The sequence below is a fragment of the Coregonus lavaretus genome (genome assembly GCF_964263955.1).
Source record: "Coregonus lavaretus genome assembly, chromosome: 28".
Lineage (NCBI taxonomy): Eukaryota > Metazoa > Chordata > Actinopteri > Salmoniformes > Salmonidae > Coregonus > Coregonus lavaretus.
The window spans coordinates 12,404,857-12,417,629 of NC_140015.1; the positions used below are offsets into that span (position 1 = coordinate 12,404,857).

Genomic DNA, 12,773 nt, shown 5'->3' on the forward strand with positions numbered 1-12,773 from the left:
TCCAAGGTATTTAAAGTGTGGTACAATGGCAAGTGAGGAGTCTGAGATGGAGAATGCGGGTGGTTCAGGTGGAGGATCAGTTCACCACTGACATAGGACCTCTGTTTTGGGATATTAACAGACAGCCCCATTCTACTGTATGCTCTCGCAGCTGCTGTGAGGGTGGCTTGCAGAGCTTCTAGGCTATGAGCGCAATCATTCTCCAATCATCCGCCAACTGAAGCTCAAGTCAATGACCCCTACAACCACTGACACAAACACACACCTCACAAAGGCTTGGGGTTGGAGCAAAAACCTTAGCAAAGGCAAAAGGAGGAGAGGTGGGAAGACAGCTGCTCATGTAGATATCTGCATGTATTATAAGATCTCTGCATATTGGGTCCTTGCAGAAACATGGGCAGCTCTAACTGGCTGGTGCTGCAGGGTAAGGTGTGTTATGACCACACAAATACAGTTCACAGAATGGACATTCGGTATGCCCTCTGACAATGGGAGTGTCCATTCTAGAAATTCTCATTTCTAGAATGGACCCACTGGGACCTGAAGAGTGACACTGGAGGTGGGTGACGTCACCAGGAGGGCAGGGGTGAGGATGACCTGACTTCTAGAGAGGAAGAGGGCCATCAAACACACTTTCCCACCCCACCCAGCCAGACAGACACAGAGGTCCACCCAGCAGTCTTGTCTATGCCAGATAAGGGTGGGGATTACACGGCTGCTGTCACTTCTTCCGTAGAGAGGAGACCTCACACAGAAACACACAAGCTAATTTATGTGAGTAAAAGAGCTTCAATGGACTCTTGTAGGACTGCAATGAAGAATGGTGAAAATGCCACCCATGCAGTCACAAGTAAATACATTTTTTTTTTTGGCGGGGGGGGGGGTATGATCTACAAGAGTGCCCTATAGGGTGAAGGGGCAAAGGGTCTATTTGGAATTCACAATAACACCCATCTCTGCACTGGGTCTGAATGAGGAAAAACTTGATGAATCATCCATGCCATTATCAGCTGTGCATTCCATTAAGGCAGGGGGTTTAAACCAATTAGATCCAGTTAGGAGATTCACTTTGGACCTTCTGCAAAAATACAATATCTATTTCTGCAATCCCTTTCCGTAGCGCACTAAACAAAGTCAAGCAATTAGGCATTTGGCTTTAACATAGTATTTAATTGCAAAATATAATGATATACAGTACAATGTGTAAGAAAAGAGGCTATGCTTTGACTAAGACCCACACCCCTCTCACAGACAGTCCAGTAAATCTTATGACCAGAGTAAGAGCAGAAATACAATACATAAGCATACATATTTCTTTGTTTCTGAAACTGAATGCACTACAATGCTTTCAGTGTCATTCACGACAGCATAATACAAAATAAAACAAACAGTTCTTACACAGTTTAAGTAGAGGAAAGATAGACATTTGTTTTTCCTTCTGTCTTCATTCAGTGTCAGTGCTCATTGCTACACTGAGCCAGGTGGGAGACCAAATGTTTGTAGTCTTTTGATTTAATGCTTGATTCATCTTTCAGGCATGCGTTGACTGGCTCATCATGGGCGACAGTGGGGACCGTCATTGTCAAGAGGGAGAGAGAGGGGTTGAGGCTAAGAAATAGACAATTCCTAGAAACAGATCTCATAGGGTACATGTTGGGCGTAGGCTACCCACCCATTGTGTCTAGTTCCTGACCCCAACCTTCCTCACAGACTGATGCTTGGCCAAACCCGTTCATCATGGCCTTCCTACGCCCACCCCACACCCCATACATTCTAAACCCTACACTCGGAGGTAGGCCAAGGAGGGCTCTCCAGAAGCCTCATACAATTCCAATATACACAAAACACATTCAAGGACAGGAAAGCTGCCAAGTGAGAGGGTACATCACGTTTTGTTCTGTAGTTACATACAGAAATAGACATGATGGAGATCCTATAGGGATAACTACACTCTTAGAAAAAAGGGTTCCAAAAGGGTTCTTCGGCTGTCCCCATAGGAGAACCCTTTTTGGTTCTAGGCACAACCCTTTTGGGTTCCATGTAGAGCCCTCCGTGGAAAGAGTTCTACTTTGAACCCAAAAGGGTTCTACTTGGAATTAAAAAAGGGTTATTCAAAGGATTCTCCTATGACGACAGCCGAATAACCCTTTCAGGTTCTAGATAGCACCTTTTTTTCTGAGTGTACAGTAAATGGAGAGTGGGAATTCCTCAAACAGAATGCCTTTGTCTTTGGTTATCAACTCAATCGGAATGTCCAGCAATGCGAGACTCACGTTTTCCCAGCCAGAGGGTAGGAATTCCACTAACAAAATCGCTTTGACGTCATCTTAGCAAGCTTTACAGCTTTAAGCAAGCTTTAAGTGCTGAAGAATATCCCAACTTTTGCCATTCTTTAATTGCATATATAAAAATAAAACAATTATTTAAAAACATGTAACTGTCTGAGTGAGAAGTCCATAAACCCTACTATCTTAAATACTTTGTAGGGAGTTGAAACATTTACATGGCTGTCACCACTTTTAGTTAGAGGAGCATCGACGAATGAGAAGAAGATGAGTTTTCAAGAAGCAACCCTGAGGATATTGACCTGACACGTTACACAACACAGACCCTTTCTCAAACCCCTGTAAGTACTAAAGTGTATAATGTCAATCCTTGGATAATACCCATGTGGTACTACTCATTCTGTATCAGTGCATCCAAAAAGGTCATGTGTAAGGTGTTTGTGCTGTGAGATTGTTTTGATAGGACTCCTAAGAGCTAAGCCAATCATCAGTGGGTGTAAGATGATAAGCAGTTCTCTGTAAGATAGTTGAGTCAATGGCCCCAGTCTTGAATCCACATGGGATAGAGAGAGTGAGTCTGAACATGGAGGTGAGGCAGGGTGGATGAGGACTGATCCAGGACATCCTATCAGGAGCTGCCATCTCCGTTCTTGGTCTTGAGCACCACCAGGACCACCATGATGGGGATGAGGCAGATGGGGGTCATCACCAGGGCAAATACGATGCTGGGTGGGGGGTCGCTCAGCGCCTCATTGGGACAGTCCAGGAAGAACCTGGAGTGGATGTCCACAAACTCATTCTCCACCATTCTGTTGGGCCAGGGGATCAGCAGACACTCTGCTATCTCCTCCGTGCACAGGGTGAAGGTGTTATACATCCTACAGGGAGGGATAGGAGGGAGAGGTACTATTAGTACAACAGAGGGCAACGTTATGTGCTCTGAAAGCCATTATTAAGAGTTTCATGGTATTGATTGACCATTAATGAGTGAGTTAACACTGATTTCACTTGACTATGTGTTGGGTTTCTCAAAACGACTGTTTGAACTAAGCATGTGGTAATGCAAGACCAATGGCATGATAAGTTGGATCAGAAATCAATTAAACAGAATAATAAGTGGATTAAAAGAAGCATTTAGGCCTACCGCTTCACATTGTTCCAGTTGCACCAATCTGTGTTGTTTAATGACTCCATATCATCTACAAAAGGACTGTAGCACTTTATCGCAAAGAAAGCCGCGTAGCACTCCGTCCTTGTGGGAAAATACTCACAAACGTCACAGTAGTTATCACAGTCAACAGAATTATTCCCACAACCTGTACAATAAGAGAGAGAGAGAGCGAGAGAGAATTATGTAACATTAGAAAATCAGTTCTTTAAAATTATTAAATCATCTAAAATGATGAGAATGTCTAGAAGATTCATGGTTACACATTATTACTAACAGTTCCCTGTCTAATCTTACGTTGATGAACAGCAAGCAGAAACAGCAGTGTCACCTCTGATTCAACACTATTAACTAGCCTACATGTAGTGTCAGAAAAGTAATAATGGCCCACCTAATCCACTGGTAAATCTCTCTTCGTGGCTAACACCTAAGAAGAAAAAATGACAATACATTTGTATACATTTGAGTGACCATGTCACGACTTCCGCCGAGGCTGCCTCCCCTCCTTGTTCGGGCAGGTTTCGGCGTTCGTCGTCACCGGTTTACTAGCTGCTGCCGATCCATTTATCATCACTCCACTTGTCTTGTCTTAATCACACACACCTGGTCCTTATCCCCAATTAGTCATTGTATAAGTGTTCCCTCTGCTTCCTTGTCTGTGTGTGTGTTTGTTTGTTGTGAGCTGTGTGTAGCGCGGTTGAGCTACCCTTACTTTGTTGTTGCCAGGGTAGATATTTCCCCTGTGCCTGAGTTTTGTTGTCGCATGCTTGCACAACTGTTTATCGACGGAATAAACTCTTTGGATGCGTATTACTCTCCTGCGCCTGACTCCTATCACACGCATCACAGACCAATGGTTATAATCACAACAGAAATGTCTGTTAAAAACACCCTCTCAAACCGACAGACTGAACAGCTGTGTCATTCAACATATTTTTTAAATAATGATAAAATCTTGTTTTCAAATTATCAATGTAACATTTAAGATCCCAATCAAAACGAAGCATGCAATAAATGTTATCTTTACTGCTGCACATCGTGTCAGCAACTCAACCTGAATGTCCAGCAGCGTGACTCACGCATTCGCTGCCGCCCGGGGCGAGCCCACACACTCACCAGAGAGAACGGAGAGGAGAACCCCAAAGAAGCCAAGCGCTCCCTTCATGTCAGAGAAAGTGAACATAGGAGAGTTTCCCCCACTGACTGACGACCATCTAGACTGAGCCTGAACTTCTTACACCAAGCCCTGCAAGGCATAACAGGAAACTAGACAAGGGTGGAAGCAGCTAGACACGGCATTACCCCCGGTTACCAGATGTCAGATCGGTGTTACCCGTGGTTAGGTTACCAGATGTTCCTCGAGGATCTGTCTGTCTGCCCTGCGCCTTGGCAGCAATCTCTTCCCCTCTCCAGTGCATTTCTTTAGGATTGTCTTGCCTTTTAAAGGGGTGGAGGCTCAAAAGATTGTCCTCTCACTCTCTCTCTCTCTCTCTCAAAAAAAAAAGGGAGCACACCCAAGTTGGGCTGGACTCACATCTGAAAACCCTTTACTCTTTAACTCTAGTTCTGCTTTTAAGTCTCCATTTCTCACAGGCAAAGGCCTGGCCGACATGCAGCTTGTGATTTATTTGCCTTGAGGGCTGCCTCTGCCAAATCGGAAACATAAGTAAACATTTAGGACTAGGGCGTTTACGCACGGGTGTGCTGTGCACAGACGGCTGTGGATTCATATCTGGGTTAATTTCATTATATCTGGAAGATGTTATTAGAGTCAGCCAGCTGTTTGCAAAGACCTACTCTCTATATCTACCCCACAGCCACAGGCAAGTAATGCAAATCTCCAACTCACTGGGACTTTCAGCGTTCACACAATAGGATAAGCCTGGGAATATGGGTGGACTCCTCCTGGATCTTTATGTTGTACCTTGAGCCATGTGGAGCTGCATGACTGTTACCTCAGCAGACTACTGTCTCAGTTTCATACTGCTTTTCAAAGACAACGCATTAGACCACCTCTTCATCATCACTAAAACAATGATTTATATCTCAAGCTCATTATCAGAGATGCAGTTTTTCAAAATAACAAGTCTTTGCCGATTACTGGGATGAAATAAAAAACCTTTAAAGTGAAAAATATTTAGAAGATGTCTTCTCAGGACAATCTATGCTACACAATGTGATTGGGGCCCTGAACACATCTGTTTGCTGAGCAACGGTTTTGATTTAGTAATGACATCAGGAAATGTGTATTTTCAGCAGAGGAGGAGCTCAGAGTTGGGTGAGTTGTAGGGGAGAGAGAGAAAAAGGAAAACGTAGGGTGAGGAACAGTGAAGGGGGGCTTGCTGCTCCAAAGTTCCAGTTGTTTCACAACTCTAGAGTTCATGCGTTGAACACAGCCGTCACATGGGGCGAATGGTGAACAAATACAGGAAGTGCAGACCAGGTGGGGGCCTGCCTGTAACGAGGTTTCAGTTAACGTTTGACCCCAGATAATTATGGGCCTTGTGTCAGCTGCTGCTGACCCCACACTGTTGGGGACCTCCCCACAGGTTTGTCTTGGCTTCACGTTATGCTAGAAGCCTAGGACTCTTGACAGAGAGCTGCATCTCGGTTGTCTTTTTTTTTTAAAGAGGTTGGCCAGTTCTGTTCTGAACCCATGTGTTTACAGTGCTCGTCCAACAGAGTCCCCCATGGATTCAAATATAATTTCACATCAAAGTGTTGCACGATAGCTATGACGAAGGACAAACCTCGACGGTAATGTTTGTTTAGAACATTAATGGGGTGTTACACTTTACAAACATTTCAAACATAATCCATCTATGATCATTATGTTGTGTAATACCAATATTGTGAAATAGGTGTTAAAATGTTGCCTAAAAAGTTTTAAATGAATCTGGTAACTTACCATGGGATTGGTAGTTTGCATTTGTTGTTGAGTCATGCCGTGAAGTGAAACCTAATTGATGAGAATAACCGTTTAAATACTGTTTAATCAAAGTATTAATGTACATGTATTTATCATTACATTTACATAATTTAGCAGACGCTCTTATCCAGAGTGACTTACAGTAGTGAGTGCATACATTTTCGTACAGGTCCCCTGTTGGAATCAAACCCATGCTCTACCAACTGAGCCACATGGGACCCCATCAACTGAAGACATTCTAACAAAAAAAATGTGTTGTTGTTCCCTTGGTCTTTAACACTAGTTGACATTGATGAGTTTTGTTAGTTGATGTAGAGACCATGAGAAAAGGACAACAGTTAGTTACCTGGTGTGGTAGCTTGTGGCGCCTCATAATCTCCTATCAGACCAGCTGCTATAGAGCACAGTGCTACAGGGACAGACACGAAACAGGGCCAATGTTACTGGAGAGTTCTTTACAGAAAAGTGTATACTCACATTCTCACACGTGCACAGTCAGAGAAATAGACAAAGACAAACACAAGCAAGTACAAATACAGAAATTAGTAGACAGATATGTATTTGTACATATAGAAGACTGATCGGACAGTATCGGACAGACAGAAAGAAAGTAGTGGGAAAGAGAGAAACAAATTAAGAGAGAGAGCTGGTCAGTGGCAGGGAGTGTATCCTCCCTTTGTTCTCTGAATAGTCTGAAACAGTTCAGCCATTTCCTCAAACACAAACTATTTAATGTAGTCTTTGAATAACTTGCTTTGTTTTGTTTTTTTGAAGGACAGTGATCTGGTCTGGGAAATTGAGTCTAAAGTTGAGGTATTCCTTATTAAACAGTTATTGTGACATTGTGTTCTGTGAAGACTGTGATTATCTCAATTACATATCTTATGTGTTTGTTGGTAAAAACAGATAATCTAAATTAGAACAGCAATCTGCTTAAAATCTTTGAAAACTACACCAGATCCATACCATCATCATACCTATATTTAACCTCTGTTTCTTCACCATTGGAGCATGAAAATGTTTTTAACAAATCAAAATTACTTAGTTTAGGCTACTTAAAACATTAATCAAATATTAGATCTGCCAAGCTCTTACTACAATCCCTTACTTCACTGTGCGCTTCTAAGCATTCCACTTACTGTAGGAGGTGAAATCTTGGGCAATGTTTTGCAGACTTTTTCTCTCAGTAATCCAACATACTCCTCCATACCCCTGGCCCTCTTTATATACATATAGTACTCTGTAAATCATCAACTTACCCCAGAGAAGAAGAGGCAGAAAACAGCAAGAACAAGAAGACACCGGAGACAAATTAGGGGCTTTCATTTCTGCCTGACACTGCTCTGTTCCTCTTCCCTGGTGGACCCAGATTACATATCTCAACCTTTCTGCAGGAAAGCTCTATAAAACAACAGGAAGCTCTCGTTTCCTAGGCGGCTTGGGAGGGTTCCCACAATGGGACAGAGAGCCCCAGATAAGGGGAGAGCTACTGTAGCCCACTACCCCTTACAATACAATCCATCTCTCTCCTATTATCACTCTCTCCTTCTCTCTCAACTGCTCTCTCTCTTTCTTTCTCTCACTCTCTCCTCACATTCTTTTTCCTAGTTTCTCTCTCTCTGTCTCTCTCTCTCCTATTCTTCCTCACACTCTATTACATTTTACATTACATTTTAGTCATTTAGCAGACGCTCTTATCCAGAGCGACTTACAGTTAGTGAGTGCATACATTTTCGTACAGCTTGGAAGGAACAGACATCTGTACAGTAGTCACTGAAGGTCTTAATTTTGAAAATAGACTGTTGACTAGCTAATGACCCAGTAGCCTTTCTCACTTGTTCAAATCCTGTGAGTAAACTGATGAGCAGACTAATATATGTTCCAATACAATGTCAAACTTTTTTTTTAAAGATGTTTTGATTCAACTGAACTATTCACAGCAACCAGCTGCAATACGATTTCCAGTTTGGGCATATTATCGACAACATTAAAACATTGGTTGGACCATAATTAGAGTGTGCAACTTTCTTTATTTTGACATATTAGCTGAAGCAAGTTGAATTGTATGTTCACTCAACTGAATTTTAGGTTGAGTGAACATACAATTCAACTTGAGAATTTACTTTGGTTCAGCTACAATAATATGCCCAAATGTTGAGCAAACTAGAAATCATATTGCAGCAGAACTATTTAAGCTGAACCAGTGTAGCGAATTCGGGGCATAGCACCGACCAGGACACGAACCCTGGTCCAACGACTGTCAACCCAACACTTTAGCAGTTACGCCAAGTGACGCAAAGTTATAATATAAATGAAATGATTTTGTTATTGACAGATGGTAGTTATATTTCTTATTTTGGTTGAGTAAAGTATGTTAATGATATAGAGTCCACTTTGACTCCTTTCCAGTTTCAGTCATGTTTCAATTAATGGACCAGACAGTGGATTCTTTCAAATCTACAATGACTAACCACAGACCAGATAAACAGGTAAAACAATCTCAATAATGGTTAGAGCAAATCCACTTACTTTTTTGCAATATCTGGTTTAATGCATCATATTTCAGCCTCTGAAATAAATGGTTTAGTTGTAAACTGGTCCCTCAAATTCAACTGACTTTGACCTAAAATCATTGGGTTAGAGTAGTATCATATCAGCTCAGTAATTTACCAATCTGATGTCCAGCCTACATGGATATGTACGCTCTTTCCATGACCTGCTCTTTCCATGACATAGACTGACCAGGTGAAAGCTATGATCCCTTATTGATGTCACTTGTTAAATTCACTTCAATCAGTGTAGATTTACGGGGTATGGCAACTGCTCGGCCTCCGACTGCAAGGCACTACAGAGGGTAGTGCGTACGGCCCAGTACATCACTAGGGCCAAGCTTCCTGCCATCCAGGACCTCTATACCAGGCGGTGTCAGAGGAAGGCCCTAAAAATTATTAAAGACTCCAGCCACCCTAGTCATAGACTGTTCTCTCTGCTACTGCACGGCAAGCGGTACCAGAGCGCAAAGTCTAGGTCCAAAAGGCTTCTTAACAGCTTCTACCCCCAAGCTATAAGACTCCTGAACAGCTAATCATGGCTACCCAGACTATTTGCATTGCCCCCCCCCCCCCCCCCCCCACCCCATCCCACCCCACCCCACCCCACCCCCACCCCATCTTTTTACGCTGCTGCTACTCTGTTTATTATTTATGCATAGTCACTTTAACTCTACCCACATGTACATATTACCTCAATTACCTCGACAAACCAGTGCCCCTGCACATTGACTCTGTACCGGTACTACCTGTATATAACCTCCCTACTGTTATTTTTATTTACTGCTGCTCTATAATTATTATTTTTTTATTTATTTTTTAACTGCATTGTTGGTTATGGGCTTGTAAGTAAGCATTTCACTGTAATGTCTACACCTGTTGTATTCGGCGCATGTGGCAAATAAAATCAGATTTGATTCCAGGGAAATATTTCTGAGTAGCATTTTTTACACAGATATCTTTACACAAACATACAGCCTGCTAGTCTTCAGCTGTCAAAAAGGTGTAGGTGTCTGTTCATATGGAGTGGATATACATTGAGTGTACAAAACATTAGGAACACCTGCTCTTTCCATGACATAGACTGACCAGGTGAAAGCTATGATCCCATATTGATGTCACTTGTTAAATCCACTTAAATCAGTGTAGATTTACGGGGTATGAGCGGGGTATGGTAGTAGGTGCCAGGTGCACCGGTTTGAGTGTGTCAAGAACTGCAACACTGCTGGGTTTTTCACGCTCAACAGTTTCCCGTGTGTATCAAGAATGGTCCACCACCCAAAGAACATCCAGCCAACTTGACACACCTGTAGGAAGCATTGGAGTCAACATGGGCCAGCATCCCTGTGGAGTACTTTCAACAGCTTGTAGAGTCCATGCCCCGACGAATTGAGGCTGTTCTGAGGGCAAAAGGTAGTGCAACTCAATATTAGGAAGGTGTTCCTAATGTTTTGTACACTCATTGTAGCTTGCTTGAAGTGGAAAACGATTTTTAAGATGTATCCTCAGTGTTGATTCACAGTGATTGAGACAACAAAGACTGAAATTAATAGCTTTAACATGCTCTTTGACAACACATAAACTGTCAATAGAAAAATGTGATGTTATTTTGTTATGTCTCAAGGCTAGAGCTCCTTGTGAATCAAGTTTGTAAGGAAACTTTTATCAACTTTACTTTGTTTGTAGGGAAACATTTATTAACTAAACACTAACAGTGAAGTGTACATAGGCCAAATATGATTTGGGTTTTCTGTCACTGACAGCAGTGTGGGGGGGGTCCAAGCTGGTGATGAGGGGAGATATGTTTTTGTGTTTCTGTATTATATTATGTGAGGTAATGGCTGATGACAAATCTCTCCCCCCAGCAGTAGTTCCGTGGAATGTCTCACCCCCTGCAAGGCTGTCATTGACGTATCCACAAAGCTGCTGTAGTACATTGAGACACTGCTGGGCCCTCCAGTACACACAAAGAATGACGCATTAATGATGCATCCATCCACGTCACTGATGTACTGTCTGCATCATCTGGTCCTGGGACTGGGCTTGCTAGGACTCTGGGCCAAAATTATTCCACATTTCAATACAGATCAATTATTTGTTTTTCTTTATACAACTGATTGAATAAACCTCCAACGTTTAAGGGCTTGAGTACATTAGCTAATCTGAATCTGCACGGAACCATCAAGGGATAATGCAACACATGTCATCTGTGCTATTGGTGCCATCGTATAAGCTTCACCATAAACTCAGCTACACTTCTTCTCTCTCTAGCTCATCAGCTTCTACCAAATGATTCCATTTGGGAGGCTCAAGTAAACATTAAATGGGATACAAGATACAAGCATATTTTGAGGAATTTCTAAACATGCTTACCTCAGTACCTCAATTTGAGAATTATTTGAGATGATTAATAAATGTGTAATGTATTTCACCAGCTGCACCGATAGGCCTTTGAACTGATCCATCTCCACTCTCACATCTGAAGATATCAAACCCCTATCCCAGGTGCAAGAGTAACACACGCCATTTAGATAGAACATAATTAAAAACTTTCCGCTGATAAGGGCCTCCCTCTCAAGCCTATCTTCCTGCTTTCTCATGTTTGCTTTTGTTTTACAGTCCAGTATAAACTCGCCACGGCCCAGATCAAGCACCAATGTGGATTGCCAGAAAAGAGAGAGAGCGGGCAAAGAAAAACACACTGTAGAAGAGCACTGTAGGTGACACACTGAAAAAGCCTTACTGTCTAAAGTGTCAGAATTACAGATCAGGGGCTGTATGTATCAAGCATTACATTTACATTACATTTACGTCATTTAGCAGACGCTCTTATCCAGAGCGACTTACAGTTAGTGAGAGCATACATTTTTCATACTCTCAGAGTAGGAGTACTGATCTAGGATCTAAAAGGCAAGTTAGCAAGTCAGCACTCCAACTCTGAGACGGTTAATGCATACATCCCCAGGAATACACAGCCAGTAACTATGAGTGAGAATCAGATCTAATTGTACATGTACATTATTCCATTGTAGGACATACTGTACTGAATGTGAATCAATGATCAATAAATGATCTATAAGGCCTGATGATACACAGTGAAGACTGAGCATAGGGTTTCTGTCAAAGACAGCAACTGGACACGTTTTGAAGATTATTTCATTACTTAATCACTCTTTTATTCTGATTGGGCCTGATGTTTTCAAGTTGATTATGTTATAATAATAATAATAATAATAATATAATATGCCATTTAGCAGACGCTTTTATCCAAAGCGACTTACAGTCATCATTTTCATCCTGCTACTTCTCATTCTGCCCACCCCTGTTCTATCACTTACACTATCACCCAATAACCAGATCATAAACTAGTTGCTATTAACCAGCCGTAGACTTGTCATTCTACACCCTAGGAGAAATGTATGCCTAATATTGCGATATTGGTACAACTGTAATCAAATCTAAGGCCTACACTGCCATCTTGTGTATAGAAAAAAGACAGCAGGGTTCACTTTCAGCAGTTCTGTTAGTTTTCACTCCCACCTGCACAGTACATTTATAAAGCATTTACATTGCCATCAGAATGACTTGAATATGTAATATGTATCTATTAACTGTTTCTAAGGTATTTATGAACACTCTATTATAGATTATGCTTTGCATAGAGTATTTTCTTTCTATCTTCCAGACAGTTATTTGCCATTTAATTTAAACAGACATAGTGTATCATAAAATACACTATGTCTCTAATGGTAGGCCAGGCCACTGTTCAATGAGCACTAACTGTAGAACACAGCTCACATGGGCCTGGCCGGACCGCTGGATAGTCTGTGTTACTGGACCAG

General features: G+C 42.0%; 2 protein-coding genes across 2 annotated transcripts in view; both read right to left on the reverse strand.

The window, feature by feature from the left end:
• LOC311104443 (zinc finger protein 385C-like) overlaps nucleotides 1-12,773 on the reverse strand; it is a gene marked incomplete at both ends in the record, with an annotated part of 664,983 nt that overhangs the window by 380,178 nt on the left and 272,032 nt on the right. The gene's annotated exons all lie outside the window — the stretch shown is intronic.
• Nucleotides 1,153-7,726, reverse strand: LOC311103387 (receptor activity-modifying protein 1-like). The gene is made up of 6 exons (XM_084144951.1): nucleotides 7,642-7,726; nucleotides 6,729-6,791; nucleotides 6,362-6,412; nucleotides 3,845-3,880; nucleotides 3,430-3,601; nucleotides 1,153-3,163 (listed from the first exon to the last, which is right to left on the reverse strand). Exons 1-6 carry the CDS (start codon nucleotides 7,706-7,708, stop codon nucleotides 2,914-2,916), a joined length of 639 nt encoding a protein of 212 aa, XP_084001077.1. The 5' UTR covers nucleotides 7,709-7,726; the 3' UTR covers nucleotides 1,153-2,913.